Source organism: Castor canadensis, chromosome X, assembly GCF_047511655.1.
Source record: "Castor canadensis chromosome X, mCasCan1.hap1v2, whole genome shotgun sequence".
Classification (NCBI taxonomy): domain Eukaryota; kingdom Metazoa; phylum Chordata; class Mammalia; order Rodentia; family Castoridae; genus Castor; species Castor canadensis.
This window is the reverse complement of record NC_133405.1, coordinates 62,069,760-62,095,637: the sequence shown is the minus strand read 5'-3', so window position 1 is coordinate 62,095,637 and position 25,878 is coordinate 62,069,760. Positions and strand designations below refer to the sequence as shown.

General features: G+C 35.7%; 1 protein-coding gene across 3 annotated transcripts in view; it reads left to right on the top strand.

The window, feature by feature from the left end:
- Positions 1–25,878, top strand: part of Pcdh11x (protocadherin 11 X-linked) — a 633,628-nt gene that overhangs the window by 275,442 nt on the left and 332,308 nt on the right. For 2 of the 3 annotated variants that reach the window (XM_074064460.1, XM_074064459.1), the window contains exon 4: positions 2,185–2,217. The exons of the other annotated variant lie outside the window; for it this stretch is intronic. In XM_074064460.1, the coding sequence (XP_073920561.1) occupies positions 2,185–2,217 (33 nt within the window). The remainder of the gene's footprint in view (positions 1–2,184; positions 2,218–25,878) is intronic. 3 annotated transcript variants of the gene reach the window in all.

Genomic DNA, 25,878 nt, shown 5'->3' with positions numbered 1-25,878 from the left:
AAAATATATAGCTTAGCGAAATAAACACATCTGGCTTCAAAGTGTTCATTTAGAGTTTGGTTAAGTCATTAACTTTTTAATAGTTCACTTAATAATTTACCAACATAGATATGATTAACATTTTGGTATTTATAAAGGGCTCACTAAAGATCTTAATGTTTGTGGATTGCTCAGTCATGAGCAATCAACTGCATTCTTGAAAGTAACTTATAGTGAAACAAACATAAAACAATCACTGTGATTCTACAGAATAGAGAATTACATTTTTAAATCTATGTTTTTAGATATGGTTGAAATTTGGAAGATTATTTATGTTCTATGAGATTATTTCTTGTCGAAAGTTAGTATTTTCAATCTGTGATTCAAGCACTATCACTCATAATAAGGAGAGATATAAATACTGATTTTTTTCTTTCTCTTTTTTTTAATTTGTATTCATTTATTCACATGAGCATATATTGTTTGGGTCCTTGATCCCCACACCCCCCACACCCTCTCTCTTCACCCTATCCCCCATAGCTTCAAGGCAGAATCTGTTCTGCCCTTATCTCTAATTTTGTTGGAGAGAAAACAAAAGCACTAAAAAGAGACACAAAGCATTTTTTCTAGTCGAGGTAGGGATAGCTATACAGAGAGATTCTTAGCATTGCTTCTATGTACCAATGTGTTACATCCCAAGTTAATTCATTTCTTACTGATCTTTTCACTAGTTCCTGATCCCCTTTTCATGTTGAATTCTGTCACTTTAAGTTTCCTCTATTAGTTCCTCTATAGTAGGGGCATCAAAACTTTCATGTTTTGGGTTTCTTACATATTTCCATATTTGCGGTGAGTGCTCACCCCTTATCATATGACCCAAGTCCACCTACATTGCTGCACTTGCTCTAGATCTAAAGTCCACATATGAGGGGGAACATATGATTTTTGGTCTGATTTTTTAAAGACATTAAAATGATAGGACACTTTCTTAGAAGAGATTACGTGATGCATTATTCTCAGGTTATACCTTAACAGATAAATTGAGTTCTAACATTAAGCCATTGATAGATGAATTTGATTAATGCAGATAGACAATATATCTTAAAATACTCAAAGTAGAAGGGCAAAAAGTACACTTTTGCTTTCTTGAATATTAGACTCAAGCTTATATCTGAGCTCTTACTTCAATCCAATTTTGGAAGCCCAAGTTTTATTAAAAAGATGGAAAAACTCTACCCTCATGGTCTAGTAATAAGCCATTGGATTAAAAAGTGTAAAGAATTTATCTTATTATACTGTTTAATGTATCATTGTGTTTACCCTTATTTCAGAATAAATCCTATGCTCGTTCCAACTTGGGGTGATTCTTTGTGCTTAAGAAGGCTCTTAGAAAGGACAGGGAATGGTGATAAAAATTAAGGAGAAAGGTCTTTTGACAGCATCATTAGTTAGAAATGTAGACATGTGGTCCACTTATTACATAGCTATTTTCATCTTTTACAAAAGAGAATAAATTTATAAGGACAAATGACTTAAGTATTTCTTGAGTTTTAAAATGTAAATTGTACTGTCTCTTGAGGGTTATTAGGGGAAAAACTCTTCAATAAAATGAACAAAGTGACTTCATCATGATGGTTTTAAACAGAATTTAGTTCAACAGAGTTAAATTAAGATGTCCCCAACCCCAAGCAAAATTATTGACTTAACATTCAAAGATGGTATCCCAGTGACGTGCAGATATTTCTTGTGTTTGTTTCTAATTCATGAATTTTCAACATACCTAGTTCTCCGTTCTTTAATTAAGAAATGTGTTCATGCTTGAAATAAAAGCACAATCATTTAAAAACAGATGGAAAATAAGTGATATCACAAGAGAAAATTTAATTGAAAGCATGTCTTTCCTCATTATTTCCTGTGCAGGCTAAGCAGGTAAATAAACTTTTTAGTGCCAATCAGACCTTTGTCTCTGGATGTTTGTATTGTTGCATGACATTGGGAATGATCTTATATCCTTTTGCTGCAACCACTGAAGAATATAACATATTAAAGCAGTTACAGCAGAACAAAATTGTGTATTTTGCACTGGGAATGTTAACATGCTTTTTAAATAATGTATTTACAATAACTAATTTGGAGCTGATTTTTATTTTTGTTTTTGTTTGTTTTGTTTTCCTTTGCTTCCCTTGCCTTCATTTAATCCTAAAGAAGCAGAAATTTGAAGGGGAAAAGGCAGGAAAGGTAAGATGGTAAATTTCAAAGAATATTGATGTAAAAGTACGTTGCATTATTTTTTTCTTCAATCCTGAATCTATGGTACTTACTCTATGGAATTAAAACTGTAAGTATTTAAGATGACACGTGTTATGGTTCCACCTTAAAAGACTTTCAAGCTGAGCTATCTCCTCATTTTGTATCACTTACACAGTTCTGGAAGCAATTTTCAAGTCTCATTTTATTTTTCACCAACATTTTCTTTTCCACTCTGCCAAAACAACATAATATTGACAGCATCACTTTGTAAATGTTCTGGTAATACAGTTATTTTATGATAAATTTTAGTAATAAAATTTAACCCTTTTGGTGTCAATTCAAATTTTAGCAATGACAGCAAAAAGTTAGTGAATATTCCATTAACATATCAATTAGGACATAGGGAAGATACTAAATTTAAACCAGGCAAGGATAATCAGCAAAATTTTATTATTTGAGAAACTTAAGCTTTCAACCATCATCTTTCAATTGAAAAGTCTAAGTTCTGCTTAAATCCATATCTGTGTCTATATCTATGCTTATTTAAAAGCTCAGTCTTACAGAGAATATTGGTCTTCTACTGTTAAACTATCTCATACATATTATTAAGTTCTAATTACTTCATTAGTTAAACTGCCCATTAAATAACAGTTTTTCAGTTCTTGGACATATTTTCCCCAGCATTTTTGCCTGTCTTTCCTTACTGATAGGAAATATTTTGGAAATTAACTTCAGTAAGATGTAGAAACTATGCATATTAGGTACCAAAATGTTACATTTACTTTTGGTAGGTTAAATGTGTATAACAATTAAGATGAATTACCCCTTTCTAACTTAAGGAGCCAAATTGTAAAATTTGACGTTTATGAAAGAATTTTCCAATGAATGATGTAAGATGTACTAGGATGTAATCTTTTTTTAGCTTTATCAAGTGTGAGAACAGCCTGGACATGAAGCATGAATAAAGTATCAAAATGAGTTTTCACTAATATTTGAGAGTTGAGCTAAAATAACAGCATCAGTGTTTTAAATCCACATATTTTTGTCAGAGGTTTCAAAATGCCTCTCTGAACTATCTTGATTAACTCAGTGACATTGAAGTTTTTGAAAGTTAACTCCTTCAGAAGGCAACAGTTCAAACAAGAGTTTTTCAATTAAAAGCAGGAAAGAGTGCTAGTAGAGTGACTCAAGTAATAGAGCACCTATCTTGCATGTGGAAGGCCCTATGGTCAACTCTCAATACTGTCAACACAAATTTTTACATAGAGGGAATTCCAAGATGGCAGCTAGAGGGAGGAAGCAGAAAGCATGGCTCCTATAGTGAAATCTTGGAGAGACGCTGGAGACACACTTTGCAGGCAAAACCACTGAGAAGATTCAAAACTTTGACACCCCCACACCTCCAGCCAGTGCAGAGAATCTCCACTTCACATTAAATGGAGAAACCAGGAGGGCCCCTGGGCAGCCAGTCACCCACAATCAGGTGGCTTGGGAAGATAGGGACAAGGTGAGCTAAGTGATATGTGGTACTCCCACAGACAACCCTGGGCCAGAACAGCATAGTCCCCTGGAGAGACCCACCTTCACCCAGAGAAAAAAGAGAAACTGAGTAATAAGCAATAAGAATAATAAAGACACATTGCAAAGAGGGTGGAGTGCACTAAGTGCTGAAGAAGGGGAGATAGGAATCCTTCCCGGAACTGTAAATAAACAAGCCAGGCTGGCCGGAGAAGCTCTGGTGGGAACAGGGGCATGCACCCAGCAACCAGGAGCAGGAAAGCTTGTAAGAGTGGCAGAGGGAAGAAAACTCCACAGGAGAGGGGGGAAGACCTACTTCCCATGTGAGCTGTAAACAAACACTCAGGCCAGAGATAGTGGGTGCATTTTCACCTCCCCCAGTGTGCTTGGAAAGGGGAAAGTTTGTAGGACTGGCTCACACACAGGAGAACTCTGAGTAAACAAAGCCTGTGGGGCTAGGTGAGTGTTAAGCTCACTCCAGAGATCTGCATAAATAATGCCTCCAGCAACAGCAGGAAGACAGCAGCAGACAGGCAAACCACAGCCACACATAGCCATTCACAGACCTGTCTCCAGACTTTTTTTTCTCTCTCCCTACCTTTAATGAGAAAACAACTGAACTACACCTGCATGCTGAAAAACTTACTGAAACTGTATTGCATTTGAACTTGGGACACTTTGTGGGTATTTTTGTGTGGGTGTGTGCAGTTTTGTTCTGCTTTATGCATCCCCTTTGATGAGACAACTACAGAACAACATCTGAGGCACCATCTCCAGGATTGGAGGCTGAGATGGACACCAAAATTATTAAGACTGAAACTTCATTGCATTTGAACTTGGAAGCTTTTTTTTTAATTTTCTATTTTTCATTTTGTTTTATTTTATTTTATATATATATATTTTTTTTTCTTTCGTTTACTTATTTTTTATTTTTACTCTTATCTTTATTTTTTTTAGTTTTTATTTTCAATACTCTCACTGTATCTCTAATGCCTGTTCAGCTTACTGTCAATTAGTACTCCCTGTTTATGTCTTTGAAACATTTTTGTTTGATTCTTTGGTTTGTTTTTTCCTACTTGTTTTTTTTTATTTGTTTTTCCCTTTTTTTTAACTTCTTTGCTTTCCTTCTCCTCTCGCCATTCCATTCTAAATATCACCATTGTTATTATTACAAGCTAGGAAATACTTAATTGCACACAGTACAGGAACAGTAACAACACCAAGGGCAATGATGGGAAGACAGAAAAAACAGGGAAACCAGTTTCTCCACAGCAAAAACTTAGTACAGGAACCAGAGGGAAATGAAGAAAACAGATACTCAGATCTGGAATCCAACAAAATGAAGATAAACTATGCCAAAGAGCCCAATGAAGCCCAGAAGAATGATTTAAAAGAAGACATACTACAGGTACTCAGTGAGAATTTTATAGAGATGATACTGGATATGGTCAACCAAAATGTACATGACACACTCAAGAAATTCCAAGACAACAAAAATAGAGAATTTGAAAAAGAACAAAAAGAAATTAAAGAATCCATAGAAATACTGTATAAACACCAAAGTGAAACAGAGAACATGATTAATAAAGAGATAAATGAACTCAGGATAAAATAAACAACATTAAATAGGAGGCCACCCAGGAAATGGAAAACCTCAGAAAAAAGAACGAAACAGAATTGCAAAACAAAACAGAAGGCCAATCCAGCAGAATAGAACAAACAGAAGACAGAATTTCAGAACTTCAAGATAAATGGTAATTAAAGGAAGAACCAAAAAACTATTAATTAAACAACTCAAGATCTGTGAAAAGAAAATGCAAGAACTCACCGACTACATCAAAAGACCAAACTTGAGAATCATGGGCATCAAAGAAGGAGAAGAGATGCAAGCGAAGGGAATGTGTAATATGTTCAACAAAATAATAACAGAAAATTTCCCAAATCTAGAGAAATATATTCCCATACAGATGCAACAGGCCTCCAGGACACCAAACAGACCAGAACAAAATAGAACTACCCCATGACATATCATCATTAAAACAACAAGTTCAGAAACTAGGGAAAGAATATTGAAGGCTGTAAGAGAGAAAAAAAAAACATACAAAAGTAAAACCATCAAAACCCCAGCAGACTTTTCAACAGAAACATTAAAAGCAAGAAAAGCATGGGGTGAGATCATCCGGGCACTGAATGAAAACAACTTCAACCCCAGGATAATCTACCCAGCAAAACTGTCATTCAAAATAGATGGAGCAAAAAAAGTCTTCCATGATAAGTAGAAAAAAAACAATATGTGACCACAAATCCACCACTTCAAAACATTCTTCAAGGGATTCTGCACACAGAAAGTGAAACCCAACTTAATGATGAAAGGGCAGGCAGCACCAAATTACAGGAAAAGAAAAAGCAAGAAAGTAGACAGTAACCTCAACTTAGGTACACACAATCAAACCTTCAAACAACTAAGACAACTAAATGACAGGAATCACCACATACCTAACATTATTAACACTTAATGTTAATGGACTTAATTCACCCATCAAAAGGCACCTCTTGACAAAATGGATTTAAAAAGGAAGATCCAACAATTTATGGCTTACAGGAGACCCATCTCACTGACAGAAATAAGCATAGACATAGGATGAAAGGCTGGAAGAAGATTTACCAAGCCAATGGCCCCCGAGAACAGACAGGAGTAGCAGTACTTATCTATGACAAACTAGATTTCAAACCTACATTGATCAAATGAGATAAAGAAGGACATTCCATACTAATAAAAGGGAAAATAGACCAAAAGGAAATAATAATTATCAACCTGTATGCACCCAATATCAATGCACCCAATTTCATCAAACATACCCTGAAAGACATAAAAGCATATATTAACTCCCAGTGGTTGTGGGAGACTTTAACACTCCATTATCATTAATAGATAGGTCATCCCAACAAGAAGAAATCCAAGATCTAAAATATACAATAGATCAAATGGACCTACTTGATGTCTACAGAACATTTCATCCAACTTCTACACAATATACATTCTTCTCAGCAGCCCATGGAACCTTCTCCAAAATAGATCATATCATAGGGCACAAAGCAAGCCTCAGCAAATATAAGAAAATGGAAATTATATCATGCATACTATGTGATCACAATGCAGTAAAACTAGAACTCAACAAAAAAAGTAAAGACAAAACACATGCAAACAGCTGGAAACTAAATAACTCATGACTTAATGAACAATGGATCATTGATGAAATAAAAGAGGAAATTAAAAAGTTCCTGGAAGTCAATGAAACTGAGAACACAATATACCTGAACTTATGGGACACAGTAAGGCAGACCTGAGAGGAAAGTTTATAGCCATGAGTGCATATATGAAAAAGACTGAAAAATCCCAAATCAATGACCTAATGATATATCTCAAACTCCTAGAAAAACAAGAACAAGCAAATCCCAAAACAAATAGAAGGAGAGAAATAATAAAAATAAGAGCTGAAATCATTGAAATCGAAACCAAAAAATCATAAAAAGAATTAATGAAACAAAAAGTTGGTTCTTTGAAAAAATAAACAATATCGATAGACCCCTGGCAAACCTGACTCAAATGAGGAGAGAAAAAACCCAAATTAGTAGAGTCAGGAATGCAAAAGGAGAGACAACAACAAACACCATGGAAGTCCAGGAAATCATCAGAGACTACTTCAAGAGCCTATATTCAAATAAATTTGAAAATCTTAAAGAAATGCACAGATTTCTAGATACATATGATCATCCAAAACTGAACCAAGAGGTAATTAGTCACCAAAATAGTTCTGCAAAACAAAATGAAATTGAAGCAGCAATCAAGAGTCTCCCCCAAAAGAAAAGTCAAGGACCTGACGGATTCTCTGCTGAATTCTATCAGACCTTTAAAGAAGAATGGATACCAACCCTTCTTAAACTGTTCCATGAAATAGAAAGGGAATGAAAACTTCCTAACACATTTTATGAAGCCAGTACTACACTTATCCCAAAACCAGACAAAGACTCTTTCAAAAAGGAAAACTATAGGCCAACGTTCTTAATAAACATTGATGCAAAAATCCTCAACAAACTGATGGCAAACCAAATTCAACAACACATCAAAATGATTATTCACCACAATCAAGTAGGGTACATCCCAGGAATTCAGGGGTGGTTCAACATACGAAAATCAATAAATGTAATAAACCAAATTAACAGAAGCAAACACAAAAACAACTTGATCATCTCAATAGATGCAAAAAAAGCCTTTGATAAGATCCAACACCATTTCATGATAAAAGCTCTAAGAAAACTAGTAATAGAAGGAAAGAACCTCAACATTATAGAAGGTATATATGACAAACCTACAGCCAGCAATATTCTTAATGAAGAAAAACTGAAACCATTCCCTCTAAAATCAGGAACCAGACAAGGATGCCCACTATCTCCACTCTTATTCAACATAGTACTGGAATTCCTAGCCAGAGCAATTAGGCAAGAAGAAGGAATAAAAGGAATACAAACAGGTAAAGAAACTGTCAAAATATCCCTATTTGCAGATGACATGATCCTATACCTTAAAGACCTAAAAGACTCTACTCAGAAGCTTCTAAACATCATCAATAGCTACAGCAAGGTAGAACCATATAAAATCAACATAGAAAAATCATTAGCATTTCTATAAATTAACAATGAACAAACTGAAAAAGAATGTATGAAAATAATTCCATTTACAATAGTCTCAAAAATAATCAAATAGCTAGGTGTAAACCTAACAAAAAATGTGAATGACCTCTACAAGGAAAACTATAAACTTCTGAAGAAAGAGATTGAGGAAGACTATAGAAACTGGAGAGACCTCCCGTGCTCATGGATTGATAGAATCAACATAGTAAAAATGTCCACACTCCCAAAAGTAATCTTCCTGTTTAATTCAATTCCCATCAAAATTCAAATGACATTCATTAAAGAGATTGAAAAATCTACTGTTAAATTTATATGGAAACACAAGAGGCCACAAATAGCCAAGGCAACACTCAGTCAAAAGAACCATGCTGGAAGTATCACGATACCTGACTTCAAACTCTATTACAAAGCAATAACAATAAAAACAGCATGGTACTGGCACAAAAACAGACATGAAGACCAGTGGAACAGAATAAAGGACCCAGATATGAAGCCACACAACTATAACCAACTTGTCTTTGACAAAGGAGCTAAAAATATACGATGGAGAAATAGCAGCCTCTTCAACAAAAACTGCAGGGAAAACTGGTTAGCAGTCTGCAAAAGCTGAAAGTAGATCCATGTGTATCACCCTATACCAATATTAACTCAAAATGGATCAAGGATCTTAATATCAGACCTCAAACTCTAAAGTTGATACAGGAAAGAGTAGGAAATACTCTGGAGTTAGTAGGTATAGGTAAGAACTTTCACAAAGAAACCCCAGCAGCACAGCAACTAAGAGATAGCATAGATAAATGGGACCTCATAAAACTAAAATCTTCTGTTCATCAAAAGAAATGGTCTCTAAACTGAAAAGAACACCCACAGAGTGGGAGAAAATATTTGCCAGCTACACATCAGACAAAGGACTGATAACCAGAATATATAGGGAGCTTAAAAAACTAAATTCTCCCAAAACTAATGAACCAATAAAGAAATGGGCAAATGAACTAAACAGAACTTTCTCAAAAGAAGAAATTCAAATGGCCAAAAAACACATGAAAAAATGCTCACCATCTCTAGCAATAAAGGAAATGCAAATTAAAACCACACTAAGAGTCCACCTCACCCCTGCTAGAATAGCCATCATTAGCAACACCATGAACAACAGGTGTTGGCGAGGATGCAGGGAAAAAGGAACCCTCTTACACTGTTGGTGGGAATGTAAACCAGTACAACTACTTTGGAGGCTACTTAAAAAGCTAAACATTGATCTACCATTTGATCCAGCAATACCAATCTTGGGGATATACCCAAAAGACTGTGATACAGGTTACTCCAGAGGCACCTGCACACCCATGTTTACTGCAGCACTATTCACAATAGCCAAGTTATGGAAACAGCCAAGATGCCCCACTACTGACGAATGGATCCAGAAAATGTGGTATCTATACACAGTGGGGTTTTATGCAGCCATGAAGAAAAATGAAATGTTATCATTCGCTGGTAAATGGATGGAATTGGAGAACATCATTCTGAGTGAGGTTAGCCTGGCCCAAAAGACCAAAAATCGTATGTTCTCCCTCATATGCTGATATTAGATTAAGGGCAAACACAACAAAGGGATTGGACTTTGAGCACATGATAAAAGCGAGAGCACACAAGTAAGGGGTGAGGATAGGTAAGACACCTAAAAAACTAGCTAGCATTTTTTGCCCTTAACGCAGAAAAACTAAAGCAGATACCTTAAAAGCAACTGAGGCCAATAGGTAAAGGGGACCAGGAACTAGAGAAAACGTTAGATCAAGAAGAATTAACCTAGAAGGTAATACACATGCACAGGAAATTAATGTGAGTCAACTCCCTGTATAACTATCCTTATCTCAGCTAGCAAAATCCCTTGGTTCTTCCTATTATTGCTTATACTCTCTCTTCAACAAAATTAGAGATAAGGAGGGCAAAATAGTTTCTGCAGGGTATTGAGGGTGTGGGGGGGAGGGGGAGGAGGCAGAGTGGTTAGTAAGGGAGGGGGTGGGGGCAAGGGGGAGAAATGACCCAAGCATTGTATGCACATATGAGTAATAAAACAATTTAAAAAATTTACATGAAATCTGGAAGGCAAGGGTAGTACAAATGTCACTGGCTACTACTGTGTACTGTGAAAAAGGAAATGGCCTTACAGATTTTAGATTTTGCTGACATTCTCAAAAATACTAGTAAATTTGAGGTGGACCTATTGATCAAATATTTAGAAGTTGGAATTTTGAAATACAAATATTGGTAAATTTCATCTAATGTAGTGATTGCAAATAAGACCTTGTCTTTATTTTAAAAAGTTAGGAGTTTATTCATGCATGGAGGCAAATGCCTGTAATCACAGCACTGATATACATCTATGTACAATCAAAATTTCACTGCAAAATTTGATTGGTTTGTTTCTTATACATTAAAACATAAATTTATTATAAATTTATATTGGCATAACATAGCTCACAAGCCAGTTTAGGATCAGTTGTCATAGAAAGCACAAGCAATGCCCAGAATCATCTGCAATTAATGTTACTCTACTAAACTGAAATTTTTGTACAATATGATTGTGAATATGAATGCCAACAGGGCAGCACATAGTTTTAGTGTTTACCCAATGTCTAGTAAATATAGCAAAGTTAGAATTTTTCCCCAATGTAACAACTTATTAGTAATTAAAAGATTCTAATGTAATTTTAGCAAACTAGATTAGATTTCAAGTCTAGGTGTTGATTAATATTAGAAATAATTCTCTTAATATTCATCCAAATTACAGTTATGATATTCATAATTTTCCATAATTTATTGTTATTGAATGGGGTATTGAAATAATGTTGCTCTATGACACTCTTCCAGTATAAGTTGTGCATTAAGTATACTTACTTTATATCTATAAATGTATAAGAGCTGAATAACATTTTTCTTCTTCTCTTGGGTATATTTTAAGACTGTAAGGCTAATGAAACTTTTTTGGACAAGAAAGACTGAAGAAAATCATAACAGTAGGAGGCAGCCTCCTGAAATTATAATATTAATGAATGATGAGTGGTGAAATAAAGCTAGTGACAATAAGACAAATAGGTAAGAACTGGATGACAATGTAATATTGATCATACAAGAGATAAAGCTTTTTGGCCTGGTAAGTGTATTTTCAACCTATTTCTAAAAAGTACAAAAATACAGAATTAGAAAAATTTCTTAGAGAAACTACTATTTAATATATACATATTAAATAATACTTTAAGTAAATAGTTTAATGATACAATAAATATACATTGAGCTTTTAGAACTCTATTACTAATGTTTTTCTTGCATATTACATTACTACTTTTTGGGATCTTTATTTATATTTTTGTAGTGAAACACTGGAGATCCAAACTTATTGAGACACTTTATACTATCTACTCAGTATGTTTAACTTAACTGTACTATTAGGAGAAAGCAAACAATGTCTTCTTATTTATGTTCCATATGCTTTTGTTTAAGTTGATTTTCCCATATGCCTTCACTCTAGATATCAGTGTTTGTTTATACATGGAATCCAAGGTCTTAGGCATGGCATTCTACCATTGTGTCCTTATTTTTTGTTGTCTATCATTTAAAATACCTGACCTGATTTTATCTAAAAAGATGAAAACTTTTGGTTAGTAACATTTTATGTTCTGTTTTACTAAGCATTCATTAGATTGTGGTATAAGAGATTAGGTATTGATGCATGGATGACATGCCCAGGAATTTCAGGTGCTCAGGGTTCTTGAGCCCACTCTGAGAATGAAAACACAGGAGGACTCTAACAGCAGAGGTTTGAAAGATTTTATTTGTAGAGAAGAGAAAGACTGCATAGTGGAGAATTTAGGGTGACCCGGAAACCAGCGATCCCACGGGTCAAGTTAGGGATTGGGTTTTTATAGCCTTTTTGCATTGCCTGAGGGCAGAGATGTCTCTCAGGTGCAGACAGAGTAGTAAGCAGTACCTGGAGGTATTTGGGCTAAAAGCATATAGGAATTTGGAACTACAGGGTGGAAAGGCACTACTGCTTCATTGATCAGGTGGAGATCCTGGACTGGCCTCCATTTGTGAGATCCCTTCCTGATATCGAGAATAGGAGTATTATATGGGCTGGAGCAATCTATTAGCAATCCCTGTCTGTTTATGTCTTTTATTATGGGAATTAGGTCCTCCTTAACTTTTGGCTTTAAAGGATATTGGTTTTGATGGGGTAACCAGGAGGGGTCCTTGAGATGAATTAGGACTGGGACTGCTCTTTGTGCCCATCCATCCACACTGGGGTCTACTTGTTCCTCTAAAAGGGGCAAGCAAAAGTACTCTCCTGGGGATAAAAGGAGCTGTACCCCCAATTTAGATACAAAGTCTCACCCTAGCAGAAGAGTGGGAGTTTCTGGGACAATTAAAAAGGAGTGACAAAAATGGAAACCTCCCCAGTAGCAGGCTAAAGGTTGAGTGAAATAACGGTCTAGAGGTTGGCCTGATATGCCTCGAACAGAATGTTCTTGGAGGACCTGGGTCCATGAGAGAAAAGAATAGCTGAGATGCTTGCTCCAGTATCAATAAGGATGCTGACTTTGTGCTTCTCAATAGTGAGTAAAACCTGGGGCTCCCCTGCTTTTATGGTGGTCAAGGGAACCTGGATAGGAGTCCCTGGAACCCATCATTGGATGGGAGGCTCTGGCCTTGGTTCCCCTGGGAACTGGGGATAGTGTGCCTTCCAATGTTTTCCCCAACAAATGGGGCAGGGTCCCAGAGGTAGCTTTCTACGGGGGCACTCCCTCCTAAAATGGTCTTCTTGTCCACATTGAATACATGACCTTGGGTTGGGACCTTGCCCCAGGGAAGCCTCTCTGAGTCCTTCAATAAGAGTCTCCTGGTACTTATCCTTTCTTTTTTCCTTTTCAGGTCCTTACATGCATAGATTTGCATGTGATCAACCACTATTGCATCCCTGAGATGAAGTAGACTTGGTTGTGGTTAATGATCTTTCTGATGTGTTGTTGGATTCAGTTGGCCATTATTTTATTAAGGATTTTTGCATATATATATATGTTCATTAAGGAGCTGTCTTTGTCTGATGAGTGTAATACTGACTTCATAAAATTATTTAGGCAGTGTTCTCTCCCTTTCTATTTTGTGGCAAAGTTTAGAGAGAGTTGGTATTAGTTCTTTAAGGTTCTGTTGGAATTCAACATAGAATCCATCAGGTCCTGGACTTTTCTTTTTTGGGGAGACTCTTTATTGTTGCTTCAATTTCATTTTGTGTTACAGATCTATTCAGGTGATTAATATCCACTCAATTCAATTTTGGATTGTCATAAATTATCTAGAAATCTTTCCATTTCTTCAAGATTTTTGAATTTATTGAAATATAGGTTCTCAAAGTAGTCTCTGATGATATCCTGGATTTCCATAGTATTTGTTGTTATCTACCCTTTTGCATTTCTGATTTTACTGCTTTTGGATTTTGCTCTCCACATTTTAGTCAGGTTTACCAAGGGTCTCTCAATCTTGTTTATTTTTTTAAGGAATCAATCTTTTGTTTCATTATTTCTTTGTATGGTTTTCTTTTTGTTTCTATTTCATTAATTTTGGCTCTTATTTTTATTATTTTTCTCATTCTTCTTGTTTTGGGATTTGCTTTTTCTTGTATTTCTAGAAGTTTAAGATGTATCATTAGGTCATTGATTTGAGATCTTTCTGTCCTTTTATTATATACACTCATGGCTATAAACTTTCCTCTTAGGACTGCATTTGCTGTGTCCCATAGGTTCCAGTAGGTCATTTGTTTTTCATTAATATCCAGGAACCTTTTAATTTCCTGTTTTATTTCATTAATGACCCATTTGTCATTGAGCAATGTGTTGTTCAGCTTCCAATTGTTTGCATGTTTTCTACTGTTGATTCTGTTGTTGAGTTCCAGTTTTAATGATCAGATAGAACACATGGGATTTTTTTCTATTTTCGTATATTTGCTGAGGCTTGCTTTGTGCCCTAAGATATGACCAATTTTGGAGAAGGTGCCACAGGCTGCTGAGAAGAATGTATATTGTGCAGAAGTTGGATGAAATATTTTGTGGACATCAGCTAGGTCCATTTGATCTGTTTGGTTGTAGAATTTCTTTCTTGATTTTTTGTTAGGATGACCTATCTATTGGTGATTGGGGGTTACTAATGTCTCCCACTACCACTGTTTTGGAGTTTATGCATGCTTTTAGTTCTTTCGCAGTATGTTTGATGAAATTGGGTGCAGTGACATTGGATGCATATAGGTTGATAATTCTTATTTCCTTTTGGTATATTTCACCATTTATTAGTATGGTGTGTCATTCTTCATCTCATTTCATCAATGTAAGTTAGAAGTCTACTTTGTCTGAAATAAGTATTGCTACTCCTGCCTGTTTTTAGGGGACATTGGTTTGGTAAATTTTCTTCCAGCCTTTCACCCTAAGCCAGTGCTTGTTTCTTGTTCATAAGATGGGTATCCTGCAAACAACAGATTCTTAGATCTTCATTCTTAATCCAGTTTGCCAAACAGTGTCTTTTGATGGGGGAGTTATGTTCATTAGCATTCAGTGTTAGTACTGATATGTATGTGGTGATTCCTGTCATTTAATTGTTTCTGTTGTTTAAGGGTTTGATTATGTGCAGCTGAATCAATGTTACTCTGATTCCTTGTTTCTTCATCTCCTGTGGTTTGGTACTGTCTGTCCTTTCATGGTTTTGTTTGCTTTCATTTTCTGTGTGCAGAATTCCTTGAAGAATCTTTTGTAGTGGTAGCTTGGTGGTCATATACTGTTTTAGTTTCTGCTTATCATGGAAGACTTTTATTGCTCCATCTATTTTGAATGATATTTTTGCTTGGTACAGTATCCTAGGGTTGATGTTACTTTCATTCAATGCCCAGAATATCTCACTCTATGCTCTTCTTGCTTTTAAGGTTTCCATTGAGAATCTGCTGTGATTTTGATGGGTTTACCTTTATATGTTATTTTTTTTCTCTTTCTTGCAGCATTCAATATTCTTTATTCTCTATGCTTGTTGTTTTAATGACAATATGTCATGGAGTAGTTCTATTTTGGTCAAGTCTGTTTGGTGTCCTGGAGGCTTCCTGTACCTGAATGGGAATAGCTTTATCTAGATTTGGGAAATTCTCTGTTATTATTTTGTTGAGTATATGATAAATTCCTTTGGTTGCATTTCTTCTCCTTCAATGCCCATGATTCTCAGGTTTGGTCTTTTGATGGAGTTGGGGAGTTCTTGCATCTTCTTTTCACAGGTCTTTAGTTGTTTGACTAATAACTCTTCAGTTTTCATTTTAATTTCCATTTCATCTTCAAGTTCTTACTTTCTGTCTTCTGCTTGTTCTAGTCTCCAGGTGTGGTCTTACATGGTGTTTTGTTTTTCTGTTTCATTCTTTTTTCTGAGATTTTTCCATATCATGTGTCACTTCCTCTTTAATATTGTCAATTTTCAGTTTTCTTTTATCTTTTTATAGTGTTCTCTTTTCACTTTGGTGTTTAAGGCTCATATTTTTTCATTTATTTGTTTTTGAGTCTTTTCATATTCTTTATTTTTGGTGTCTTGGTATTTCTTCAGTGACTCTTGTATTACATTTTGGTTGACCATGTCTAATAATATGTTCATGAAATTCTCAGTGATTACTTGTAGGATTTCTTCTAGGATTTCTTCTTTCAGGTTGTTCTTGTGGGCTTCATTGGGTTCCTTTCCATAGATTGTCTTTGTTGGATTCTGGAACTGCGTATCCATTTTCTTCATTTCCCTCTGAATCCTGTGATTAATTATTTTGGGGAAGAATGGTTTCCAACCCTTTTTTGTCTTCCCATTGCTCTACTTGTTACTGTGAAACTATGTTCTTGATAGGCTATTGGTGGTTTCAGTTAGCTGTTTACTTTCCCTTGTTTTAATTTTGTTTTGTGGGTGTGTTGGGTTTTAGGTTAGTGTATGTATGCTATTTCTGTCCCTGGTCTGTGTGTAATTTAGTATCAGCTAACTCACAATATTAAAACTAACAAAACAAAGTTAAACAAAAAACAAAACAAATAAGAAAAAAGAAAACCAAAGAAATGAACAGGGGGAGATGGACAAACATACCCAGAGACACACTAACAGGAACCAAAACAAACAAACAAAAATACACAGAAAAAAATTCCAGGTTCAGGAACAATATATTTCAGTCTCAGTAGATACAGTGTTACTCCTTCAGCATCCAGTCCTGGTGTTGGTATTTAAGTAGAGGCTCTTTCTTAGTCTCACCAGGTATTTGGAGAGTCTTGACACTTTTTTGTCTTGTCTTTCAGCAGCAGCTGCTTAGTCAGCTCCCCACTTGGTGAGGTGTCACAGTTTGAGTTTGTATACTGTCCTCAGGTTTGGGAGAACAGCTCTGTAGGCCACAAGCCATTCTGCTTTGGAGTTGGGTTTTTGATGTGTTGCTTTATTGGGTTTTCTTGTTTCTTTGCCTTGCCACTTTCTCTGGGGCAAGGTCAGAGATCCATCAGCCAGCTCCCTATTGTCTGCATGTTATGATGGTTTGCTGATTGTTTTTCAATTTTGCAGCATCATTTGAGTTTGGATGTTGCTCACTGGCTCAGGTGATGAGATTTGTGGACCACTACCTGCCCTATTTCAATCAGTGGCTTATCACCTGCCTGCTGTCAGGCCTTCTCCCTTTCCAGTCTTTGTTTACTGATATTCCCACAGAGATCAGCTCCTTGCTACTTCCCCTTTCTCTAGTACACTTACAGAACCCCATCCCTTTTCTGAGTGGTCCTTTTCAGTTCTTTGTTTATTATTAAGTTTTTTTCCCAGGGTGGGGTGTCAGTCTGTCCAGGGAGTTATGCTGGTTTATCCCAGAGGTGGCTGTGGGATTACTGCACGATGTATATTTGCTCACCTATTGGTCTGCCAGATGTCTCCCAAGCAGGTTTGGTGCCAGAGTCTGTCAGCATCGGGGCTCTCCTTTTTTCTCAGTGCAATGTGGCAAGGAGAAGCTTTGTACAGTCTGGGGGTTCACGATATTTAAGTTTTGATTTTTCTTGGTGCCTTTTTTCTGCCAAGTGTGGCTCCAGCATTTCAGCAAGATATTTGATTTGTGGTGCTCATGCTGTCTGCCTCTGCACTCTAGTTGCCATCTTGGATCCTCCATTACTATACATTTTAACTTTTTTTATTGGTACTGGAGTTTGTACTCATGTCCTGAGTCTTTGTGGGCAGGTATTCTACCACTTGAGCCTGCCTTAATTGTATCTTATATACTCTTCCAAGTTCTCATTATATAAATTGTGATGGTTTATATTATATGGGTAGCATGTATGATATTTGACATATACATTTAGAAATTTATTCTAATACATGTTTCTTTTACTACTAGTTACTACTGATAATTGTGATAAGATGAGGTTCCTTTCCATAAACTTTCATGCTTTCTCATAAATACTTTTAAACAACTTATTTCTCATTGACTTCTTGTTTAAAAAGTAGAAAATTCCAAATATTTTAAATAACATCCTTACCCTACCTGTAAGAATCAGGCAATGATTTTTAAAGATTTTAAAATTTGCTCCTGTGTCTCCTGCCACATAAAAGAAGCAGGGTGGGTGAAGAAATGGGGAAGAGTTAAATTTTGATGAATTTTCAGCCAGACTAGAGAACTAAATTTTAGTGATGTATTGCATTGTAAATAACTACAAATAGTAATAATTATGTATTTAAAAATTGCTGAAAGAATTGATCATTACATTCTCCTTCCATAAAAATGGTAAGTTTTGGTGAATTGATGAATATGTTAATTATCTTGGTTGAACTTTGCAAGTTTATACCCAATATATACATCAAAAGACCACATTGAACTTCATAAATATACACAACTATTATTTCTGAATTAACTTAATTTAAAATTGTACCTTATGTAAAAATTATAATTTTCACTATCTTAAACCTCAAAGTAAGACTTAGTACATGCTCAGAAATCTAAGGTTTTTCCCAAATGAGCAACCTAATTCTACATCCTTTTGTTTTACAACAGTTACAAATGCAAGTGAGTTTAGATAATCAAAAGGAGAAAGCATGGAGAACATCAAAAGGAAAATAATAAAAGCTAATTAATGTGCTTGATCATTTCATGGGCCACTTATTAAAAAGCTGGACAATAAGTTATCATAAGCTACTGCACATCTGATGTGATTCATCTATTTTGTGTCAAACATCAACAGAGAAAGAGCTGCAGTATAAAAACCAGATTATAAATTTTAACAAAACTATTTACTATAGAGACTATCCATGTCTTATGAAATGTATTTAATCCAATTATGTAAAAGAGAGGGTTTATTTTTTGAGGAGTGTCTTCTGAAACTTTAAAGTCTGTAAATACTTTAGATATTATCTGCTGCACCTTTGTCATTTTTCAGATGAGACTAAGGCCTAGAAAGTAAAGGTGACTACTGGAACCAAAATCTTTTGACTGACAACAAAATAACAGTTCCTCTGAGAATGATGATCAAAAGATTGAAATACTTCAGATTATCCCCCCACACAATTAAAATAACATTCATCTCACTCATATATGTCGTTTTTCATAGGATTTTTAGTGCTTAGCTTTATTCATTATTGTTGCCATTTATCAGCTGGACCTGGGTGACTGGAGTCATAAAAGATTAGGGGACTACTGAGTCTTGCTCAATAACCACTCTAATGAAGATCATTTCTCCTTTTTATAAACTCCTTTTTCACAGAGAGCATTTGATCAGAAAAAGAATGCCAAGAATTACGTGTCAAGGTTACATTAGTACAAGGAAGTGCAGTTAAAATAAAAACTTTGTTTTGTTTCTTTTAAAATGGGAACAGAGAAGCAAGAGAAGCACACAGTCAGCATGACCTTCTTATTTACATCTGAAGGACACAAAGCCATCTGGGGAAGTTTGAGCACTGTTTTATTTTCTTGATGTCTGGCTCTGAGACCTTTGCCTCAGTTACTTAGACATTTCTCACAAGGCCAGATGCCAAATCCCACAGGCACGGTCCCACTGCTGGCTCCAACAATTTCCCCGTTTTTTTTCTTTTTTAAATGTAGCAATCCCAGCATTACTGTGGCTTCAGAAGTTTTGTAAGATTTTAATTGTCATTGGAGACAAGAGTATCTTATACAAAAAATTATACAGACCAACTATAGCAAGAATAACCCATTTGATAAATCTTGTAAATTGTGTCAATAATTCAGACACTACTTTAGTCATTAAACCTTCTAAGGGAGAGTATTGCCATTTTCTTGTTGAGTTTACAGGAAACCAAACATCTTTTCTTGACCTTAATATAAACAGTGTTGAGAGGACCAATTAATAGACAAAGGATTATTAATACAGGTGTATAATTTGCAATCAAAACAGTCAACACTTTTTAAAGTAAAATTAAAAATAAAAGTTCCAAGAGTTATGAGAACCTTTCTTCTTAAAAGTAAGAGCATGCATCTTGTATTATGTAGCCTGTTACATTTGTTCATATTTAGGAGTCTCTTTGTGAGAGGCGGTCATCATTTTGTTGGACATGTTCATTGGTTTTCCTAGGACTGATGCTCCAAAGAGGAACCCATATTGTTTCAGGGATCCTTAGACATCTGTAGAAACACAAGCATAACCCTTGCCCTTTTTAAGTAAGAGCCCACACAACCAAGAGTTAAAAGATTTATACCAAATAGGGACTTGTATTTCTGGCAAAGAAGGAGGTTCACCAAAATATTTATCTGCTGCAGTCAAAATATCACCCTGAGATAAATTTTAAAATTTAAAGTAAAAAGTGCTAAAGCTAAGGTATCTCAGGGAGTTCCACCCCTTTTTTGTAGCAATTGTGTTTTTAAAGTTCTATGTGCCCTTTCAATGATAGCTTGTCCTTGTGGATTGTGAGGGAGGCCAGTGACATGAACAATATTCATTCTTTACAAAAGTTCTTAAATCAAGGACCTGTATATGCAGGTCCATTGTCTGTTTTAATTTCAGAGGGCACTCCCATAACTACAAAGCATTGTAAAAGAGAGGAAATAATGGCATGAACATTTTTATTGTGTTGAGGAAAAGCCCAAATGAATTTAGAGTAGATATCAATAACAACATGTAAATATGATTGTTGTGGAAAAAAGGTTATGTGAGTCACATCCATTTTCCATATTCATTAGTATGTAGACCTCAAGGATTGGCATCAGATGGGTGAGATTTACAATGTAAATGAGCACATACAGGACAAGATTTGAGCAGTATGAAGAGGAATTTTATAATGCACATGTAATCTATTGTCATTAGCATGTAAATGCTGATGTTCATTTTCAGGGGATGAAAACACTGTACATGTAAGATTATCTGTAATATAATTACCTTGCACTAGAGGCCTGGGCAGATTAGAGTGAGCCCTAATATAAGTAACATATAATGGATAAGTGTGGGTTTTTATTAAATGTTGTAATGTGGATAATAATGTTTTCATAACTTTATAAGTAGTAGAAATAAGGGCAGTTTCAATAGCAGGAAACAGTCTTACTACCTAAGCTGAATATGAGACAATATTTAATGGTTTATCTGTAATTTTTTGTAATAAATAAATTAGAACTGTTAATTCTACCTGTTGTGTAAAAGAATAATTAGTTTGAATAGTTTCATGTAAGTCAGGTCCAAGTATGCCTCCTTTACCAGATGATGATCCATCTATATAATAAACTGAAGTATGAGATATAGGATTTAGTGTTACTGTATTGTTAACAATAAATGGAGTTTGTTTTAAAAAAATCCCACAACTTGGTAATGATCACCTATATATCCATAATAATTATTTATACTATTATTTAAATTTTCCTTAAGGGGTAACAGATTTTTAAACTGTTTGTTAGTAAGGGGTAAAATAATGAGTTGTGGATCAAATCACAGAATCTGTAGGCATCTTGTTCTTCCCTGTATAAATAAAGAGGATACTAGATCAATATATGAAGTTAACACTTTAGTTTATTTTGTTGTTGTTTTAAATATAACTACTCTAAAGGAGAGTTCTCTTGGGCTAAAATTCCTGTAGAAGAATGTGGAGAAGGAAATATTAACAAGGAAATAGGTTTTAAAGGTTCCAATATTGTTTTAAAGGCAGTCCATAACCACGACTCAAAAAATTATAATTTGTTTTTTGCAGCAGGTGTTAAAGTCCAAGAGCTTTCCAGGGATGTATCACCTTCCAAGATAGAAAATAAATTAGTAAGTTTATAATTTGGTACACATACAGAAAGCTGAAGCCAGTTAATGTCTCCTAGTAACCTTTGAAAGTCATTTAGAGTTGTTAATGAGTTTCTTCATATGGCAGATTTTTGAGGACAAATGGTGAGTTGCTCAACTGCATGACCTAAATATTGAAAATGAGTAGTAGTTTGTATTTTTTCAGGAGCTATTACCAATCCTCCTACTTGTAAAGCTTTTTATGTGGTTTCAAAAATTTTATGTAATTATTTAGAACATGCATGAGAAATTAAAATGTCATCAATATAGTAGATGATATATGCATCAGGAAATGTTACTCTAATTTGTTATAATATTTTTCCTACAAAATGCTGACACATAATGGGGGAATTAGTCATACCCTGTGGCAGCACTGTCCATTGATATATTTGTAAAGGTTCTTGTTGATTTAAGCTAGGGACAGAAAATGCAAACCTTTCTCTGTCTTTGGGATGTATAGATATAGTGTAAAAGCAATCTTGTAAATCTAAAACAATCAAAGGCCATTCTTTAGGAATACATGCAGGAGTAGGCAATCCAGGTTGTAAAGCTCCCATAGTTAACATAGATGCATTTACATTTCTTAAATCTATAAGAAGTCTCCCTTTTCCTGATTTTTTTCTTAATAACAAACACTGGGGAATTTCAAGGAGAAAAGGAAGGTTCTATATGTTTGTGCTCTAATTATTCTTGAGCTAATATTTTTTAAAGCCTGTAATTTTTCATTATTCCAGGGCCACAATTAAAACATTTAGCTGTTTTTTGTTTCTGTATTGCCATGGTTTCTAAAGCAGCAACTCTGGCTTTATGTTTGAAAGTACATGCATTACAACAGGTCTTTAAATAGTCCATAATATCACCAGTCTCCTTAATTGTTCAAAAGAGACTTTGGCAATCCTCATTAGCATTATCAAAAGCCAATTGATGTAGTAGGATTTTTTGTGTTTGATCTCCCCTCGCCTGCTTTTCTATGGACTCCTCTAATCTCCCTATAAAATCAGAATCAGGTTCATTTGGCCCTTGTTGTATTTTTATATAGCTTCCTTGATATTCTGTTCCTGTATTAATTTTGTTCCATGTAGCCAAAGCGACATCACATACAGGAGGCAAGGCAGCAGGGGGCATATTTTTAACCTGATGGGTTTGTGACATCCAAGCACCTGTACCTGTCAACATCTCATATGAAGCAGCCCCAATATTGCCTCGCTGCTCTAAGGCTCTAACTCTTCTGTGGGCTTCATCAGATAACCACATTTTCCATTGTAAAAATTCTGTTGATGATAGTGTCATTTTTGCCACAATAGGGAATCCACCCAGTTTCATTGCTCCATCTTGCCAAAAATTCTCTACAAAAAAGGAGAAGCAAGACCATAATTTGCATAAGCCTTTTTAAAGTCTTTTATAAGATTCATATCCAATCCATTATAAGAGTTATTGTCATTCATATTAAACATAACAGGAACAGTGGTCACAATTCATGCGGCCTTGGGGGGTTGGGAATGCAAGCTGTTAATGGAGGGTCATTCCTTTTTCCCAAGCCCTTTTTGGGGCAAATATTTAAGTAATGCATTTCCTCTTCAGAGTTTACCCTATAGGGGTGCTCTTCCCATTCCTTGTCCTCTGGTACAGGAGAGTAAAGTTCAGCAGTTTCTCTCGGAGAAGCCATTGAAATTGCCGGTGCTACAAGTGGCGGTAGTTTACTTTTGGTTTCCTCCAGCACAGTAAAGCCATGACTAAAGCACCATTTACTTTCCTCAGTGATTTTTTCCATATCTCCTGCATCTAATCCATACTCATCAAGGGATGCAACAGTCTCTTTTTCTAAATTTTCTTCCCTTCTCTCTCCCCCAAGTATAAGAATTACAGATTTAACCAGAGCCCATGTTATCCAAAAATGAACAGGTATCTTTTCTTCCTGTCTGTATGCCTTTTCAACATTTTTAAGTGCTCACTCCCAAACTTCTTCATCTAAAGTACTTTCCTCAGGAAACCGGGGTTTATACTCACAAATTACTTCTAAACAGTCCTTTAACTGCTGTTTGGAAACTCGAGCTCTTCCTCACAATAAAAAATGATGCACGAGTGAAAGAAAAGGCTGGACTATGCACTGATTTTGCCCCATCTTGTCTCATTTACCTCCTTCTGTGAGGGTCTCCATGTCGCGTTCAAAATTATCCTTCAGGTCCCTGTTTCAGGGTGCCAGATGTTGTCATTTATCAGCTGGACCTGGGAGACCAGAGCCATTTTGACGAGGTTACTACTAAGCCTTGCTCAATAGCCACTTTAATGAAGATCATTTCTGCTTTTCATAAACTCCTTTTTCACAGAGAGCATTTGGTCAGAAAAAGAATACCAAGTATTATGTTTCAAGGTTACATTAGTACAGGGAAGCACAGTTAAAATTAATTCTTTGTTATGTCTCTTTTAAAACGGGAACAGAAAAGCAGGAGAAGCACATGGTCAGAATAACCTTCTTATTTACATCTGAAGGACACAAAGCCATCTGGGGAACCTTGATCACTGTTGCTTTTACTGTATGTCTGGTTCTGAGACCTTTGCCTCAGTTCCTTAGAGCTTTCTCACCAGATGCCAAATCACACAGGCATAGTCCCACTGCTAGCTCCAACACATTATGATTCCATTCCTCATATCTGGGTTAATTTCTCTCTCTTTAGAGGAAATTATATTTTATTTAGAGATTTCTGTAAATTCAGTGGCTTAAAGGAAAGAATGGCTCCTCAATAACTAGTTATTAATAGTTATTGTTATGAAACACTGAATATGGTGAAGTAGTTATTTTTCATGTTGGTTCCCCTTGCATTTCTCCAATATATTATGTATGTGTGGGAAGCAAATTATGAGAAGCTTGTAAGAACTTCACATAAGCACAGTTGTGGTCAATGATCTACAGGCTGGGTTTGGCATGGCCCCAGCTGCAGAAGGCAGTGAGAAGGCGAAATGCAGCACAGCTGCTTTTCCTAAGTTATTTGCACTCAGAAAAGTAGGAATGCAGGGTTTCTCTTGTTAAAATGTCACTCCCCTTCCTGGGAATTGTTGCTCAACCTCCTTGTTTACCACTGGATATAAAAGACTTGCTGAAGGTGGACAAGAGTTTTTTTAATAGGGGATGGGTTGATGATGGCTTGCAAGGGGACTTCCACTGAATGACACTGCTGCTGCTGCAATGGAGTTATGCTAGAGATTACAGGAAACACGGGACAGTGCAACTCTGAGGTCCAAGACTTTAAGCGAGATTAAGAAAGCATGGAACAGTGCTAGTCTGAGCACCAAGACTTTAAGAGAGAATATGGGACAGTGGAAGTCTGAGGGCCAAGACTTTAAAGAGAGATTACAGAGAACATGGGACAGTACAAGTCTGAGGACAGAGACTTTAAAAGGGAACATGGGACAGTGCACATCTGAAGGCCAAGACTTTAAGAGACATGAAAGAAAACATGGGACAGTGTGAGTCTAAGGAAAGAGACTTTAAAAAATAGAAAAGATGAAAGGTTTTAAAGAAAGACGTTAGATGTAAGGCCTTAAAGAGTTAGAGAAAAGAAGTGAAGTAAAGGAACAGTTATTAGAGAAAAGAAACAACAAGGCTTTTGTGCGTCTCCATCTGAGCACCCAGCTCACCTGTCCCCAGCTTTATGCATGTCTTTCTTCTATGGTTTGTCCTTTCTGCATCTCTAGTCACCCCCAGTTAGGCTCATTAAGAACAAAAGCTCAAGAAAGCTCCCTATACATATGAATTTACTGAATCCTACATATAAAGTAGTCCTGAGTGTAGAAGGCAGGTTTCATTATACTTAAGGAAGTGACTTAATTTTTTGGCAGCAGAAATCAGGTAGCATAGCGTATCTTCTATCTTACAATTTTAAGTCAGGCAGAGTTTTTCTTCAGGAAATTACTGAAGGGTTGTGAAAAAACTGAATGGGAGGAGGAAATCAGGAAAGTAATGAAAAAGATACTCTTTTGGCAAGTTCATTAGTGATTGGAACCAGAATGAAAATATGGTAAGATTTAGTAACAGCAGAGCTAAGTCACAAATAAAGGTATCTGAAAGCATCATTCTTTCTCCTCCAATTCACTTGTGATCACAGCAATAAGGGTATGGTAAATATTCTTTAGTTATCAAGTGTTCAAAAATGTAAAGATGATG